The 16,566-nt window shown below is 47.0% G+C and overlaps 3 protein-coding genes across 12 annotated transcripts in view; 1 reads left to right on the forward strand and 2 right to left on the reverse strand.

Annotated features, from left to right (window-relative positions):
- The window catches only part of LOC27207266 (trichohyalin), a 28,295-nt gene extending 13,928 nt beyond the window's left edge, over positions 1-14,367 (reverse strand). The window contains exon 1 of the mRNA XM_016182989.2: positions 14,240-14,367. The gene's annotated coding sequence lies outside the window, so the exon portion shown is untranslated. The remainder of the gene's footprint in view (positions 1-14,239) is intronic.
- LOC6728517 (DNA ligase 1) lies at positions 163-14,572 on the forward strand. Of its 10 annotated transcripts, none has more exons than XM_016176977.3 (9): positions 763-845; positions 3,573-4,814; positions 11,121-11,244; positions 11,387-11,476; positions 11,704-12,454; positions 13,450-13,557; positions 13,651-13,913; positions 13,974-14,196; positions 14,258-14,572. In XM_016176977.3, the coding sequence occupies exons 2-9, from the start codon at positions 3,767-3,769 to the stop codon at positions 14,456-14,458; spliced, it is 2,808 nt and encodes a 935-aa protein (XP_016035167.2). In that variant the 5' UTR covers positions 763-845; positions 3,573-3,766; the 3' UTR covers positions 14,459-14,572. The 10 variants fall into 10 exon arrangements, with proteins under 10 accessions (XP_016035165.2, XP_016035168.2, XP_016035167.2 ...); XM_016176982.3 differs by having other exon boundaries at positions 769-845; positions 3,570-4,814; XM_016176984.3 differs by having other exon boundaries at positions 770-845; positions 3,570-4,448.
- A 211-nt stretch (positions 14,573-14,783) lies between these two features.
- Positions 14,784-16,515, reverse strand: LOC6728518 (solute carrier family 35 member G1). Its single transcript, XM_016175146.3, has 2 exons — positions 16,255-16,515; positions 14,784-16,193 (listed from the first exon to the last, which is right to left on the reverse strand). The coding sequence occupies exon 2, from the start codon at positions 16,140-16,142 to the stop codon at positions 15,099-15,101; it is 1,044 nt and encodes a 347-aa protein (XP_016035175.1). The 5' UTR covers positions 16,143-16,193; positions 16,255-16,515; the 3' UTR covers positions 14,784-15,098.
- Between the last annotated feature and the right edge of the window lie 51 nt (positions 16,516-16,566).

The raw sequence follows: 16,566 nt of genomic DNA on the forward strand, positions 1-16,566 counted from the left end.
TGATAAGAGGCTTACTCACTGATTCAGTTTATATCAACAGTTCATCAGTATCATCACCAATCAATTAGTCTAGCCCTAGTCCAATCGATAAGGGGGCCCCCAGCATACAGATACGCACTGATCAAACGATCGATCGATCGATTGCACCGCTCCACCGAAATGTGGAACACACGCGAGTGAAACGGGGAAGCAACCACTTGGTAGACAATGTAAATATTGAAAGCGATTCGGAGAGAACTAACGCATTGGGACAAAACGGACCATCGAACAGAAGCACTAATGGGTTTGGACTTTCTAGACGAGTGGTTTCTATCACAGGGTAAGACGCACCACCACCCACCTCCCCCTGAAATTAGCTGCGACGCCCACGCCGCCCGAGAAACTTGCGTAATTGCGGTCCATTGAATGCGAGGCGCTGATAAGAGGCGCCTAATGATGAGCGGATATCGAGGGGGTTGTATCCTTGGGGCACATGGGCCACATAGCCAATAGCCGGCTATTAATAATTCCATTGAACTGCACCTGCCATAAGGTCAATCGGATCCGCCGTGGATCCGCCCCATACCCCCCCAAACCCCCACAGCCCGTGCCGATATCGAAAAAGATGCTAAAAATATGCCTCTGTCGGTCAACAAAATTTTCATTTCACTTCATTTTGTGCTCACCGAAATACGACGAAGAGATAATGAGCGAAATCCCCCGAGAGAGAGGAATTCGAAGAGCGAGCGGGAAAATTTTCAAATTTTTCACCCATCGCCGTGGCGTTGGAAAATGTATGAATTTAGTTTTTGAAACGCCGTCATAGGCGCTACTGTTGCCTTCGCTGCTGAAAATTCACTCCCAGAGTTCGTGGCTGTGTGTGTGTGCGGGTGTGCGGTTGTGTGTGTGTGTGCTTTGCGGTTGTGGTGGTGTGCGGGTGTCTGACCCAACCAGCACACACGTACAGTTCAAAGAGATATACAACATATATATGGATATATATCTGTGCAATATATAGTACAACGACGCAAACTGCAGCGAGCGCGAATGAACCAATTAATACACATAATAAAAATCTGAAAAATCCGTGAAATATCCAAAAATATAGCATATAGCCACATACAAAGATTCGTGTACATTTGGGCGGCGAAATGCGCAGCTCTTGTCACTGGCCAATCGATCTAATAAATCTCTCTGGAGGGGCGTTATGAATGGCCTGTTCCCAAAATATCCCGTCCGATATTTTTTTTAAGCACTTTTGTTGACAGGCAATCTTAGGATGAAATATGGCCGGGAATTAGCTGTTAGTTGCCATTCCGAGCACAGATCCGCAAAACTTTCGCGTCAAATTAGCCAGTCTCATTAACAATTTTAATTGAAATTGCATTTTTGTTTCGTCCTCGCCTTAACTCTCTTCTCGAATCCTCTGCCATTTTCGAGATACAGTCGTACTTCAATATAACTACCCATGCTTCGTATACACTTAAATGGTTAATGGATCTAATTTACGAATCTGATTCAAGTGCCAACCATCCATTAATTAGTAATCGATAAGCATCGCTTAAGCTGCGAGTGGAAACAGCTTAGAATGCATTTAAAGCAAATTGAAACAGACAGATAGGCAACCAAATGGACGTCGGAAAGGATACTTTCGTCCGTTATTCCTGCAATGGAAGTTTGACTGTATTTCTAAGTATAATTTTTATTTGCATGTCATGTTTAATTAACGCCTCCATGCAGGAAAGACCGAGAAAGTGTTCGTCGCTACGGCCAAAAAATTTGCAATCGCCCCAAACGAGTGGAATGGAAATGAGTATGGTGGATGTGGGGGTTGGGATGTGCTTCGCCGAAGGGGGTTTGGATGGTTTTGGACCAGGCCATGGAATGGCAATGGAATGAAACGAATTCGGATTTCATTCTGACCCCCGAGAGCGCCCCTTCTATCCCAAATTTTTGGCCTTTTTTTTTCGTCCGTACAACCAGTTTTGTGTACGTTTTTCTGTCTACTTTGTGAAACGAGCCAGTTGAATAAAAACAAAACAAAGTGAATGGAAAAAAAAGGCGAAAGACGAAAGCGCCAGAGATATGTATGTTTCCTTTTATTCTTTCGATTTGGTTCCGTTTTGTCTCTCCCAATTGGGTGCTCCTCTCACCGCTGGTATCTTTCACTTTTTTCCACTTTTTCCACTCTCGGCGGCGGGCACAAAGAACCTAAAATTAAATATTTTCGCCTTTACATATCGCAGCTAGTGGCAGAGCAAATCGTTTCTGTTATTGTTTTTGTTGCTCTATTCCCATACACCGCCGCTGTTGTTGCTGTTGTTCTTCTTGTTTGTGCTGTTTATTGGAGTGCATATGTACGGACGGACGGAGGGAAGAACGGACGGACACACACACATACGCAGGCGTTTAGCTGGACATTCACGCAGCACAGTGGCGGCCAACATAATAGTGGTCACGGAAAGTTGCAGTGGCAAGCGGGAGAAATTTTTCGCTATCCTTTTGCCCAATTAGAGCAGGAAAAGTTGCAAATTGTTGTTTACAATTTGGCCAGGAATGAGGTCATTATAAATACATAGCGAAACGGCGGAGGAAAATCGCGAGCCAAAGAAAACTCAGCAAGAACGAATAGTTTCCATCTTCTGCACTTTACTTTATCAGCATAAAGTCAAGCTACAACTTTTCTCGACCCTGAGTAATTGATTTAAAATTCATTTTATATGTACACATTTTTCGTTCGATCGTAATTGGTTTTCGTATGAAATAAATATTTGAAATCACCAGCAAATGGCACAATATGTTTGTTGAATAGTTCGGCATATAATACTTTTCTGGAAAGTAAACAATTCCAAAGCATTTTCATTTCAACATTTTCGTTAAAATTATTCAAATTATTTGACAAGTTGAAAGCGTATAAGGAAACCTTGTTATAGGATCTCGATTTTATCGATTGCTATAAATATCCTGGAATTTAAACATTTGGCTGCAACTGTAGGCGTTTTTGTGAGAGCCTGCAAAAGCATTCCACTCAGTTGGGATTTGTTGATGCATTTGTCCCGGTCCCCATTGCCGAACTCCCTCATCCCCACATCCCCACATCCTCTCTACATTCCTATTTCCATCACATTCGGCATCTGTGAATGTTCCTGTCCATGACTATGACACAAAGGCCTACATTCTGTCTCTTAGTAGAAACAGCGACAGAAACAAGAAAAAAACAGCCAGCAAAGCTAATGAGCGCATTCAGTTAAAAATAAAATTCAAAATGAAACATACCCAAATATACACGAATTGAAATGAATTGAATCGGATTGAAAGTATCTCAAACAGCTGTTGCTCATCGTCGGCAACGGACCACGAATAAAATTCCCAGCAACAAATTCGCGACGAAAAAAATACATAAAAATCTATTAGAAAAGAAATACGCGTAAAATAGAATTATCAAGGCGAGGCACACACACAAAAAAAAAAAAATCAAAAAACAAATAGAAAAATAAACGAAAAAAAATCACGGAAAATCTGAATGAAAGAACTTTTTCGGACAACTTCCCCCGACGGTGCTAATGTGCAAAGTTTTGTGTTTTCATCAGCAGCAACGCCAAGAGAAGCGGGAAAAACAAGCAAAGAATTCACGGCAAATTATTTAAAAAGAGTGTGCGAACGGACGGGCGACGACATCGGGCCCTGGAGAATTTAACAGCAATAACACCGGAAAAAAAATAGAAACCACCAGAGGGAATAGTCTAGAATAGTCCGGCGGACCGCAAGCAGTTCAAGCGACTACGAAATGCCGTTTGTGACGCCCCGTGCGGGGACAAGCAGCGCAAGCAGTGCGCCCGGCGGACGCACCACGTTCCGTCCGCCATGGGTGAAGGACGACGGCGGCACCACTGCCAGCAGCAGTACCACAAAGCCCACTGCCACTCCGTGGGCAAAGAAGACAGCGACGACGACGACCGCCACTCCGGCAGCAAAGGAAAATGGAGAAAAGTCGACTGCAACCAAGCCAAAAGCAACTGCTACCACGACTGCAGCCGCGAAGAAGACTGCGACCCCGGAACCGGCCAAGAAGACGACAGAGCCTGTAAAGAAATCTTCACTGGCCACAAGCACAACGGCGGCCAAGAAGACACCAGAACCCGTTAATACCAAGAAGGCACCGGAGCCAGTCAAGAAAGTGGCGCCCACTGTGGGGCCCAAGAAGCCAGTAGCCACCACTTCTGCGCTCAAAAAGAAGAAGGAGCCGACACCACCACCCGAATCCTCCTCGGAGGAGGAAGAGAGCGAGGAGGAGGAAGAGACCGAAGAGGAAACCGAGTCTGAGGAGGAGGAAAGCGAAGAGGAAAGCGAGTCCGAAGAGGAGGAGAGTGAGGAAGAGGACACCACCGTGGACGAGAAGGTGCCCGAGCACGTGAAGAAGGCGGCCCAACTGCGACCCACCACCGTCAACAAGAAGCCGGAACCGGAAAGTGAGTTGACCCAACGTTTTACCATGGAGAAACCCAAATTACGCAGCGTGGTGGTCAAGCGGGATAAGTCCTTGAAAAAGATGGCCACCGAGGACGACGACGAGGCCGAGGAGGGCGAAACGGAGGAGGAGCGCGACCGGCGGCGACGTTTTAAATTAGAGAAGCCCAAGCTGCGGCATGTCAAGCGCGAGGAGAAGCCTTTGCCCAGCAAGAGCACCGACGACCTGGCCAAAATCCGGCCCGTGCTCAAGAAGGTACCCAAGATCGATGAGCTCCTCAAGGAGCCGAAAGAGGAGCCCAAGCCCGAGTTCACGACCAAGACCCTACGCAAAGCGTCCATAAAGCGCGAGCCGAGCATCAAGAGCGGTAAGTTGTCTGATCCAGATCGATCCGATCCGGAGTCAGCTCCAGTGATGGAACCTAACCCGATGCCCGACTGGATTAACCCGATTAACCTCTGCGAATGGATCGACTCAACAAGCGCTGTAAATTTTTGCCCCTGCTTCTTTAATGTCTAATTTCTAACCAGAAATGTTTAATTTACGTTGGGGACGGCTGTGGGGATATATATTTTATATTTTTACGCTTTCTGCCTCTCCGATTTTCGTCGGCCCTGGCCAAAAGGCAAGGCCACCACTAGAGGAGCAGCAAACAAAACAAATAATGCGTCACCATGGCGGATGAGCGATATGTGCAAAAAAATTCGCATTGGGGATGGGAACGTGAGAATATTTTTAAAAAAGATTAGATGTGTCACAGTTAAGATATTTTTGGCAAATATTTTTCATAAGCTTAACGCTCGAATAAACATTAAGGGGTTTCATGGGGCGTATGAGTTATATTTTCTACTTTGATTTCACATTTAGTATTAAATATATCCCATTTATTTGTTTTCAAAAATGCGCTTTTGTAATTACACAAAAGATTGCGATTGCATTCAACTTATCTATCGTTTAATAAATGCATTTTTGCAAATATTACGCATACGCCATGAAAGCCGATGCACTTCAATATTCAATTATTTCCTGAAAGTGAGATGCTTTTTAAAAGGGATAGCTATAGTGCAAATATTTCCGCCATAAAAAACACAACATTTTAAACCAGTGGGCATTTAAGCAGAAACAATGAAACTAGTTTGGTCAAGATATCAATCTCCATTGTAAGATTTAATTTCCAACGGCCAATACAGCTTCACGCTGCCATCAATGTCTGTAACCTGTCGCTCACAACCATCGCTGCCTGCTCATTTATAAAAACGCAGGAAAATATACGATATGCAAGTGTCTGTATGCAGAAGGCACACACTCGTATGGGTGGAATATGGGAATTTATATACTTGAAATGAATGTGTAAAAAATATTTCATCAAAATGTTTCGCCCAAACAAAAACCACAAAGCGCACACAGACAAGGGACGAGCACAACGGAGGAACGAACAGTGGGAAAAACAAGGCTATAAAGCAATATAAATATCATTTTTTATTTATTAAATTTTAGTGAGTGTTGTGCATTGAGCCGAAAGAGGCGCAAAGTGTTTCCCTGCCTGACTGCAGTTGCGAGTGGGTTTTATTTGGGCAACCATCTCGTTTTCCGGCGAGGATCCATCCGCTCGTCGGTAAGGGCGTTCGACATAACAGCACAAAGGTACGCCGGAGCAAATGTTCTCTAATTCCGTATTTATTGCCACACACACACACTCTCCACTCGAGAAGGTTGTAATTCTGTAATGGACTTTCCTGCCGCGAGGCTGGGCTCGATTGACGGCAAGGCGGCAGGGGCAAGACTTTCAAAAAACAAAGCAACCAAATGTTGCATAAGCATGCTGTCACCTGGCCTCAAAATTGAATTGCAGAAAGCCCGTGTCCGTGGGCCAGGCCTCCAGTTTTCCCCTGGGGCAGGCAACTAAAATGAAGTGAAAAGCTCGTTAGGATCTGGCCAAATGGGTTGGGTGAAAGGGCTAAGGCAACGGCTAGCGCTACGGCTACCGCTACCGCTACGCCTACGTGTGAGGCAGTTAACTTGCCTTTTGTGCCCGACCTAATCAGTGGGCAATAACGTGACCGCAAATGCCTCCTAATCTTGACCGACAAACAAAAGGGATCGAAGAGGCGGAGACTAGCCAAAGAGGTCACTAAATAAAATGACCAAAAAACGATGTCCGCCAAAAATAAAACAGAGCATCGTTCGTCCTTTTTAAAGCTGTCACCCTATCAAACAGAAGCGAAAAAAATAACAAAAAAAGGGAGCAGCACAGAAGGACACTAGGAAAAAAGAGGGCCAAACATTTATTTAATGTGTTCGGGTGAAATCTTGAGAGGAAGGGTCCGAAGTGGAGTGGGCTTCTTTTTATGGTCTAAGACAAAATTCATGATTATTGCTCATTCTGTCAAAACTACAACATAAAATGGAATGTTTTAAAGCCAGATGAGGAATGGTGGGGAGGCACAAGGACACGGCCGGCCAGCGTCCTGGTCGTTTAAGTTTTATTCCGCCAAAGGAAAAAAAAAAACTGGCAACTATCGAATGATAAAAGGCAACTCGGACTCCAATTGGAAGTGAATCCTCGCGAGGGGCGAGCCGAAAGCAGCCAAAGATATATGGGATTGAGCTTGATAGAGTCTAACTAAATGCGCCATTTATATTCAAATATCCGCCACTAAAAAACAAAACGAAATAAAAGACGGCGCTGGCCGCAAGTTCCCCTCTTAAGAGGCTCGAATGTCTTCAAAGGACAAAAAGCGGCAGGACGAAAAATATTTTCTTTTATTTAAATGAGCCTCATCTCTATGTATCCCTCTGTAGATGCGAGACATGTAACGGCTGCGCCCCATATTTCCTTCCTTCTTTTTCTTTTTTTTTTTTTTGGGAAACTCTTGGCCCTCTTTTTTGTTTCTTCGTCGCGTGGTTTTCCAGGGTCAAGCGATGGGTGGTGTTGGTGGTGGTGCAGACTAGGGTCCCCGTCATTAGAAACGTCGACTTTCAATAGGTGAGGGTGATTTTCATTTTGGGTTTTCTGTGTGTGCCCCACCCGGTGAAGCATAAAAGATGATTAGGCTCTTTCAAATTTAGATGTAGCGTGGTCAAAATGACGTAAAGGAAAATGGTTCAAAGCACGGTGGCACACACACACTTGCTAATATTGGCCAATTGCTGTTGGCCATAATTATACTGGGCGACAATGAAATGGTTGACTGCATAATTGGATTAGTGTCCCCCAAACGACGCCACAACAAATCCAAATTGAAATTGAATTTTCTAATTGGACTTAAGGCTCGTCTCCGGAGGCACAAAGGAAATTAAATGAAGATTACCGCCCAGCGGAAACAGCAAAAGTATTCAAAGTAAACAAAGTAAGCTCCAAAATAATATGATATCTAATTTATAAAGAGGTTACAGCTTATATTACACAAATGCTGCAAAATAAACCAGAATTATCCTTGGAGTAAAACTTTGCTTTAAATTCTAAATTTGAGCAGTATTTATCTTAGGGCTAATAATGATTGTGAAAGGAAAACATTACAGAGTTCGAACAACATGGAATAAAAACGTTTATACCTAAGCGGCTTCCAAAAATATATAAAATATATAAGTTTAAACTGCACTTCAAAGAGAGAAAAATGAACTTGGTTTCGAGGTAAAATCCTAGAGAAATACTCAGAATTTTGCGGTGAACCAACAGCATCATTTCCGAGCTAATCGGGTTCCAAATAGTTTACAAAAAGCCCCATGTAATCCCCGGCTAGCCCCTTCGCACAGCGTTCCGGCCAAGGCAGAAACGCTAATCATACGGAGGAGCTTTGGGGGAACGACTCCCTACCATTCTGCGCCATGAAATATATGAGCTGGCTGAGCGGTGCTTCATCATGCCCCGGCAGACAATGAATGAGCACAGCCTGGAAGCTGGGAAGTCACTCATCGGGCGGCTGGGCTGGCAGCAGTCCATGACCAGGACTCCACTTCCCAGTAACCAGTAACCAGCAAGTAGTAACCAGTAACCAGTACCCTGTAGCAGCAGCAGATTCTCTTCACCCACTCCAGTTGCCTGGGGTTCGCCAGTTTTTGAAGACTCGACACTCCACACGCCACACTCCGGGTTGATTCAATGACAACGGCAACATTTGTGCATGCATAGAATATTCCGCTGATGATAACACAATGAGCCAGGAGGGGGCTTTATGAGGAGGGTGCCATGCCTCACCGAGAGTGAGCTCGCAAAATTTATGTTTACATACCCCGCTATTCATTCTGCGACGTCGTAAGTGCGGGCTTTGCGGTATATTAAGTGGGTAGCCTCATCTCAACTGGGAGCTCCGAGAACCAGGACCTGCTCCTGCTCCTGCTCTTCATCTTCAGTCGTGGCAGTGGCAGTGCTTGCTTTTTATTTAAATAAGAAATAATTTTGTCGACATGAATGAATGAAGACTTTTATCTGCCCGGCACCCTTGCCTCGTTTCTCTTCGCGTGATGTTGTTGTGCTTTCTTTTGTTTCTTGCCCGCTTCCACTTTTGTTTGCCACTGATTTAGGATAACTGCCAGGGGTTCGAGGGCGGGTTTAGTGGTTAGGGGGAGAGCTTTTGTCCATAAATTACTAAACCGAATTGAGCGCAACTTACTAAACGCGTCCTCAATTGGCTGTCCGAAAAGTTGACCACGTATTTTAATCAGAGCTACTCTTCCCCCCTGGAAGCAGTTCATTAACATGCAGACATGGGGGGACAATTCATGAGGAGCTGCTGGATCGGTAGCTTGAGGTGAAGCAGCTCTAGACAATAATCAAGTTGGTCGTTGGCTCTGATTTTATTCGGCAAAGTAACACGAGTTCGGATTAGTTTCATTACCTCTTCAGCTTGGCCAAGTTATCCACCTCCTTTTCACTCAGCTCAAGGGGGTTTCGTAAGGTATTTCGGATACTAATGCACCGCAAAAGGCAGCCAACCACTTAAAGATTAAGTGCAGATCCAGCCAGGCGCAACCGAGAAACCGAAAAACTGGAAAACCGAAAAAGGAGAAGGCAGACTGAACCGGAGCCGGAGCTCAGACAAAGGATAAGGCCCGGGCGGTGGTGGCCTTGGTAACACACACCCACACCCACCCAAAAGGCATCCAATCTCCTGCCCCTGCTTCCTGCCAGGACTCACTCAAACAAAGCTAATTAACAGATTTGTCAGCTTTTCATCACTTGGTGATGGTGCTGGTGGTGGTGCCTTCATTGTTTCCCTCTTCTTTTTGTTGTTTGACTTTTACACTTTTGAACAACAAGCCGAAAGGAAAAAGCATGAAGGAATGCAAAGTATTCGATAAAAAATTATGAAAGAAACCCATCTTGATGCAAGCCTGTGTGTGAGTCCCGAAGAAATCGAAACTGGCCAACTTTTTCAATTGTTAATTACGAGGCCAAGTAGCGAGGCGAGCGATTGGAGTGCAGGTCACAGAGGGAGGTAGCCGGATCAGAGCAACTGCCTCGCCAAAGTGAAGATTGTTAGGCCAACAATTTAAGCGGAAATTTATTAGAAACAGCTGGCTGCCTAGCTGCCTGGCTGGCTGGATACAAGGCGCTTTGTGTCTCGCACACACTGCCAATCCTAATTGGCCTCGTTAACAGAACACCAAGACGAACACGAATAAGAAATACTATGAAGCGAAGGCGGAAAAAGGTCCCAGCCAGAAGAGTTTAAACTAACTTAAAACCCTGGCTAGTGAGTGCGGCAGCCAGTCGAGCGAAACCCGACAAAGTAAAAAATGCAATCAAAGTTTTGTGCCACCCGCCTGGCTGCCACCACTGGCCGCCCCCAGTGAGCCGAATTGAATGGTGTTAAGGCAATAAAACACCATCAAAGCCAGGTCCACGTTCCACGACAAGACGGTGTCGGGGGAGCAGGACGAAGACGTGGACGAGGCGTAGGCGGAGGCCGCAACGGAGGCAGGCACTAACTTTTCAATCTCTGCTGCAACTTCCGACAGAGACAGCCATGTGTCTAGGCTCCCATCCTATTAGGAGCACCCCCCATACACCAGGCGAAACTTTAGATAAACAGACTATAAGCCTTTTCTATTCATATTGTGTTTGGCTAAAAGGCGAAATGATGAACTGACATTTTCCAAAACACTAGACAATTCCCAAAATGTATTCTCTAAAATGTATAATCCAGCTGGCATAATAGTTTGTAAGGAAAATTTTAGATATGCCTAAGATTGCCATTTAAGTGATTTAAAATTTACTAGCTGAAAAGCTGAAAATAGCTTTAAACTTATTCAATTGGGGAATTGATAGAGACAGAAGCTTTTTAAAAAAAAACCGAAAAGAAATAAATATCCCTTAATGTTCGGAGTGGAAACCCATCCATTCCATTCTCTTTGCCCTGTATTGATATGTATGGTGCAACTTTGCTCGCAAAGCACAGCTAAATACTGGGGTGGCGAGTCCTCTGGCGGTTGGACTAAGGAACCCCGCGGGAGCCGAAAGAACAACAAACAACTGACACAAATTGCAAACTCATTAAATTAAAATTATATTTAATAACCGCGAGTGCACGCAGCGCCCGGCGATTTGCTCTAATGCCCAACGACCAAACCTCGCGCCCACTTGCACCACTTGCAGCGAGTGCCCCACCCACCATTCGGCCAGAGAATAACCGCCGCCCACTTGGGTGCATTCCGTGTTTTATTGTTGCAGTTCCCGCCCCGCCGCCGCTGCCCTCGCTGGTGCCCAAGGCCCCGCCACCGCCGCCCCCGCCCCTAGCTCCCGGTGAGAAGAGAGTGCTCAGCAGCACACAGAAGGAGACCCTCGAGAAGCTCAGGTGAGTGGAAGCACCGACAACTGACCCCTGAACCCTGACCCAGTGTCCGCCAGTGTCTGCATACCCGAATATCCTGGCATCGGGATAGCTTTTACCTTGAAGGCGCAGGATGGCCATAATTCCGATTCGCTTCGATTCGCAGGACTCGACCCCGAAGGCGCCCCGACTGGTCCGAGATGATGAAGGAGGTGGAGAGCGGCAAGAAGCTGCGCCATGTGGCCTGCAACGATAGGTGAGTGAGGTCCGCATGCTGTGCAGTAATTACCGATTGCAATACTCCCGATAATTAAAAAGGGAATGAAAACTGAAGTTATTTAAGGCCACAGGAGTACCTTGAGCATCTTACTGCGTTGACGCCACTTTATCCGGCGAATTTTAATGACTTTTAAACAAATTTTTATGTGGACAAGTACTAGCAACCAAACAAAATGTCTATTATAACAATTCAAATCCAAATAGATCTCAGCCCATCCTGACGTGCAAGTCGATAACCAAGTTGGACGACAAGTTCATCTACGAGACGGAGAAGGGCAACTCGCACAACAAGCTGCTCAAACAGATCCAGGGCGGCATCAAGTTGAAGCCAACCAAGACCAACGATCGCAGCAAGCCGGTGCTGGACGGTCTGCGCAAGTTCCGACGACAGATGACCATCGAGGAGCAGCTGCAGAAGTCGCAGTCGAAGATCAACATGCTCAGCGAGGCGCCCAGCAGCCATGCACTCGGACCGGGCAGTGCCACGGCCTTGGGAGCCGGAGGATCTCGGCCCAGCATCGTATCGGCCATGTCCATCGACGAGGAGAGTCCCGACGAGCTGGACGACATCGACAAGATCCGCGACGATCTGCAGAGCACCAAACAAATGCTGGCACTGGAGCTGCGCAACCGCGAGGCGCAGGATCGCGAGAACAAAAAGCTGCTGGCCAAAATCCGTACCCTAGAGACCGAACTAGAACGCGAGAAGTCACGCGAAAAGAATCTCGAGTACGGATCCAATGTGATTGTGGCCACCATGGATCCCACGCCCACCGCCGAACAGACCTACGTCAACTCCCTGAAGCGCGAGGTGGAGGACGCACGCAAGGTGTCCAAGGAGGTGGAGCAAAACTATCAGAGCACCGCCGAGCAGCTGGTTGAGGCCAAGACGGAGATCGAGGAGCAGCGCCGCCAGATTCAGTTGCTCGAACGCAAGTTGGCAGCAGCTTTACAGGTGAGTCCGTTTGCAGATTGGGTACGGTAATAGTTTTTGGGATGCTGCTCAAAGTGTTGTCAGTTGAGACTAGGATTTCGGATTACAACCATTTACAACATAACTATCTCCAAGGGTTTGCCAAGCGTCGGACTCCGAAGCTAGTCCTTCTTTCTTGTTTTTAGTGTCGCCGGCGTCGCCTCGCTGCGTCCGCTGAGGGCGGCAAGTAGACGGGAGCAGCTAACGAAGCCACCGCAATACGTAGACTCCGCCTTAGATTTGTCCCTAGTTGTCCCTAGTAGCCACTGTAGCCAGAGAAACAGATCAGCTGACAACACTTGACACAAATGTGGGATGGGTCTGGGAAAGGATTACCCCTGGATACACCTTGTTTTTCCCCCAAGAACTGCCTTTTTCCTTCTTAAAAACGGTTTGCACACGAGACTTAAAGCACTACATGCAGCAGACAGCATGTAGTTGAAAAGGAATCAAAAAAGTAGAATATTAAAATTATTCACAAGGGAAACCGAAAAATGAAATTCAAAACTGACCATGTTTTATCAAAGCTCGATTTGTATTTCATTTCGGAAGCCATACTTTTCAAGTAAGGTGCCTTCATCCCTTACCTATGCTATCTGTTTGCTTGCACACAATTCCAGACAAAACAAAATCAAGTTTCTAGGAAAATGCTCAAAAAATTGGAGAATTTTTCTTTAAGCAAATATGGACCTCCGGGCCATGCCATGGTAAACATTCAAAAATGTAATCTTAATCAAAAAGAAACGAGAGCTATAAACAATGTCCAAAGATCTCGTGTGTAGACGACCTTAAACGCCAACAGCCGGACGCATGCTGCATGAAAGACTCCCGCTACCCGCATTCCGCTTCCGCCCAGACCAAAGCGGTGTTATGACCCGTCTAGGACACGTCCGGTCCCGAATCCTATCACCCTGGATGCTTTGCTCTTGCACTACGCGACAACTAACCGATTAACCCGTTCACGCTCTCTTGCAAAGGCGACACCAAGCACTAACAGACCGCACATTAGTAATTGCTTTGCTTACGACGACGACGACTACGACGATTGCTTCCACTACGACCACTACCATGCTGCACGGCACCAGGTAAAATCAGGCCACGCTCAAGGATGCCCTCACTAATCCAATGTGTGTATCCCTTCTTTCCCGTTTTCCGTTTTTCATTAACTGCGCCTGCAGGGCGGTGGATCCTTGGACGGATCGCGTCGACCAAGCGATGCCAACTTCGGGAGAGATAGCTCGCCGGAACTGGAGCCTGAGGTCAGCGAAAGCGATCCTGACGAGCCGGAGGAGAAGAAGGTGGAGCGCAGGGAGCGTCGCTCTGGCAAGGAGCTGAAGATTCTGCGCAGCAAGCTCACCAAACTGAAGGTCAAAGAGGAGGCGGCCAAGAAGGAGAAGGACGCCCTCAAGCAAGCCATGAAGAAGAACCAGGGCATCCTCAAGTGAGTAGAAATTGTTATGTGTAGTATTATTCTTAAACTGAAAACAACTCTGGTTGACAGGGAGGAGAACAAGAAATTCAAGAAGCTGGAGAAGGAGGTGCAGAAAATGGCTGCCTCCATGAAGCTGGACGAGGACGATGTGGACGGCGAGGAGAAGGACGAGGACGAAGAGGAGGCCGAGGAGGAGCATGCCAGCGAGGAGGAGGAGGAGTCCGACGACGAGTCCGAGGAGTCCGAATCGGAGGAAAGTGAGGCGGAGACGGGCAGCGAGTCCGAGCCAGAGGTGAGTTAGCCCCAGATAATCGTTAACTATTCAGCCAGCTTACCTGTACTGTATTCCGCAGGACTCGCCCAACTCCGCGAAGAAGGCGAATGTGGAGCCGCGCGTGAAGAAGCACGAGAGCCGGTTCGCGGCGATGAAGAAGTGCAATGTGCTGCTCCAGGCGAACGTCGACAATTTGCAGGATCAAATTGTGCAGGTGCGATCGCGGGCCACCAATCTGCAGGACGAACTGGACGCGGTTATTGCCGACTTGGGCTTCTAGTCCCTCAGCTTGTCTTCCGTTTCTGTTTCCGTTCCTTGCTCTGTTTTTTCGAGTGTGTGTGCTTCGAGAATATAAACATAAACAATAATAAACAAACAAACAAACGAAAAACTAGAGGTGGATGTAAAATTGATTCTGCAATCGATGTATCGATGTCGCGCCGTCTGTATTCTACATGTAACGGAATTTTTACAATGTAATGTAAAATGTTGTGTTCCTGTAGATTTGAAATTTGATTCATTTTATTTATAACTATTTCAATGAATTATATAAATATTCAATGAAAATTTGCATGTAGAAGAGCGCGAAATTCAAAGGCAAATTATAAATTGTTTCTATTTTACTCATAAGTTGTATTTATTATCGTATTTTAAGCATGTATAACAATGTACAAAACAACAAATCGGCGAAATTGGCTAAACTAAACACGCACTACGAGTATTTACTTATGAGTGGAGTGGATATCACGCGTCCCTTCTTATATATTTTGATTAATCTACGATCTGAGCCTTGATATAAGTAGAGTCTACGATGAATGAACTGGGTTTGCTGCCGGCCACTGATGCTGGCCGGGATTGGGTGAGAACGATGACAAGACGAGGGAGAAACCGCGAACTTCTTTAGTTGCTCTGGAACCACACTATTCCAGCAGGATGAGCCTGAATCGCTTCCGCAGCGACGACTCGCGTGGCAGGGTGCCTGCCCATTTCTTCAGGGCCGTCAGAACCACGGATCCCATCACCATCACCGCTCCCACCAGCGAGTAAGCGGTGGGCGTCTCTCCGAAGAAGAGCATCTGCCAGACGAAGGCGAAGACGATGTCGGCGCAGCGAGCAATGGCCACTGGTCCGGCCTGTTCGATCTGCAGCGATAGAGTGAGCAGGATCTGGCCTAGGAAGCTGAACACGCCCAGTACAACGACCAGCCAGCGATCCCGTCCGCAGCTTGGCCAGCACACAGCGCCAATGGATGCGCAAACGATCAACGTGTAGACCAGAGCGATAGTACCGAAATTCGTCATAATGACGGAGAAGTGCAGGTTCTTGAGCGCCCGCAGCAGGATGTACACATTGGCTCCGAAGAGTGTGGATGATATGGCGGCCACTGGTCCCCAGATGTCGTACGTCTTTCCAGCGACATCCTCACTCTCCGCCGTGTCACCGAACACAAAGGGTGGCCGCGTGATCAGGACCACGCCGAGCAATGTCATATTGATGGTCAGGACATTGAACAGCGTGCACGGCTCCTTGAGGAAGGCGCGCGCAAATATGGCCACGAAAACGGGCGTGGAGAAGATGATGACACTCGCATCCGCCAGGGGCATGTGTCGGAAAGCATAAAAGCTGAGCATCAGACCTGTTGTGCCCATGAAGCAGCGCAGCAGCAGTATCACCCTCTTGCCCTCCGGAAACACCGGCTGTCGCGTGTATATCAGGATGGGCAGTGCCGGCAGCAGGACTCCGACAAATCGAAACGAGGCCAGCTCCATGGGGTTCACGTCCACCAGGCCCTTCACAATCACCGAGCACAGGGAGAAGAAGAGCGAGGAGAGCGTGGCCAGCAGGATGCCCAAGTAGGGACAGTCGGCGCCCAATCGACGCTGCAGGCGCTCCAGCCAACGGGGGGCGGGATCTGGGGGCGGGGCGCCCTCCTGGAACTGCTGCAGCTCCAGGTTTTCCGGCATTCTGGGAGTTTCTTCTCTACAGTTTCTGGATTCCTTCAAAGTTTCAGCATCCTGCAAATGGGATTTGCATCAGTATGTGTGTATGAGTGTGGAGAGTCGAATGGTGGCCCACCTGCCCTGAAAAATCGATTTCTTTCGACTGCCTTCCTTATTTACGCGCTGTGTCGCTGTCTGCTGCCGCCTTTACTGCGTTTTCACTGGCACATCGTTTCCCCGCCGCCCGTTTCACTGAGTTTTATTCATTGTTTGCACGCTCCGACTGCGTTTAATTAAACATTTTCAATTCTTTTCTCGAATGGAGATTCCGGAAAACCCTGTGGGCCAGAGTTGCCACCCCGAAGTTACTTAGTCCAGCCAACAATGCCACCTTTTTAAACGGCTCGACATGTTTAACGGTTTTATTTCGATATATTTTATTAGCTTT

This window comes from Drosophila simulans, chromosome 3R, assembly GCF_016746395.2.
Source record: "Drosophila simulans strain w501 chromosome 3R, Prin_Dsim_3.1, whole genome shotgun sequence".
NCBI classification, from domain to species: Eukaryota; Metazoa; Arthropoda; class Insecta; order Diptera; family Drosophilidae; genus Drosophila; species Drosophila simulans.

Bases quoted from the DNA above. Each gene is read 5' to 3' on its own strand.
- LOC6728517 (XM_016176977.3), top strand. From the start codon at position 3,767: ATGCCGTTTGTGACGCCCCGTGCGGGGACAAGCAGCGCAAGCAGTGCG. The intron at 11,477-11,703 runs GTGAGTGAGGTC...AAATCCAAATAG, and splicing joins CATGTGGCCTGCAACGATAG to ATCTCAGCCCATCCTGACGT. The intron at 13,558-13,650 runs GTAAAATCAGGC...CTGCGCCTGCAG, and splicing joins ACCATGCTGCACGGCACCAG to GGCGGTGGATCCTTGGACGG.
- LOC6728518 (XM_016175146.3), bottom strand. From the start codon at position 16,142: ATGCCGGAAAACCTGGAGCTGCAGCAGTTCCAGGAGGGCGCCCCGCCC.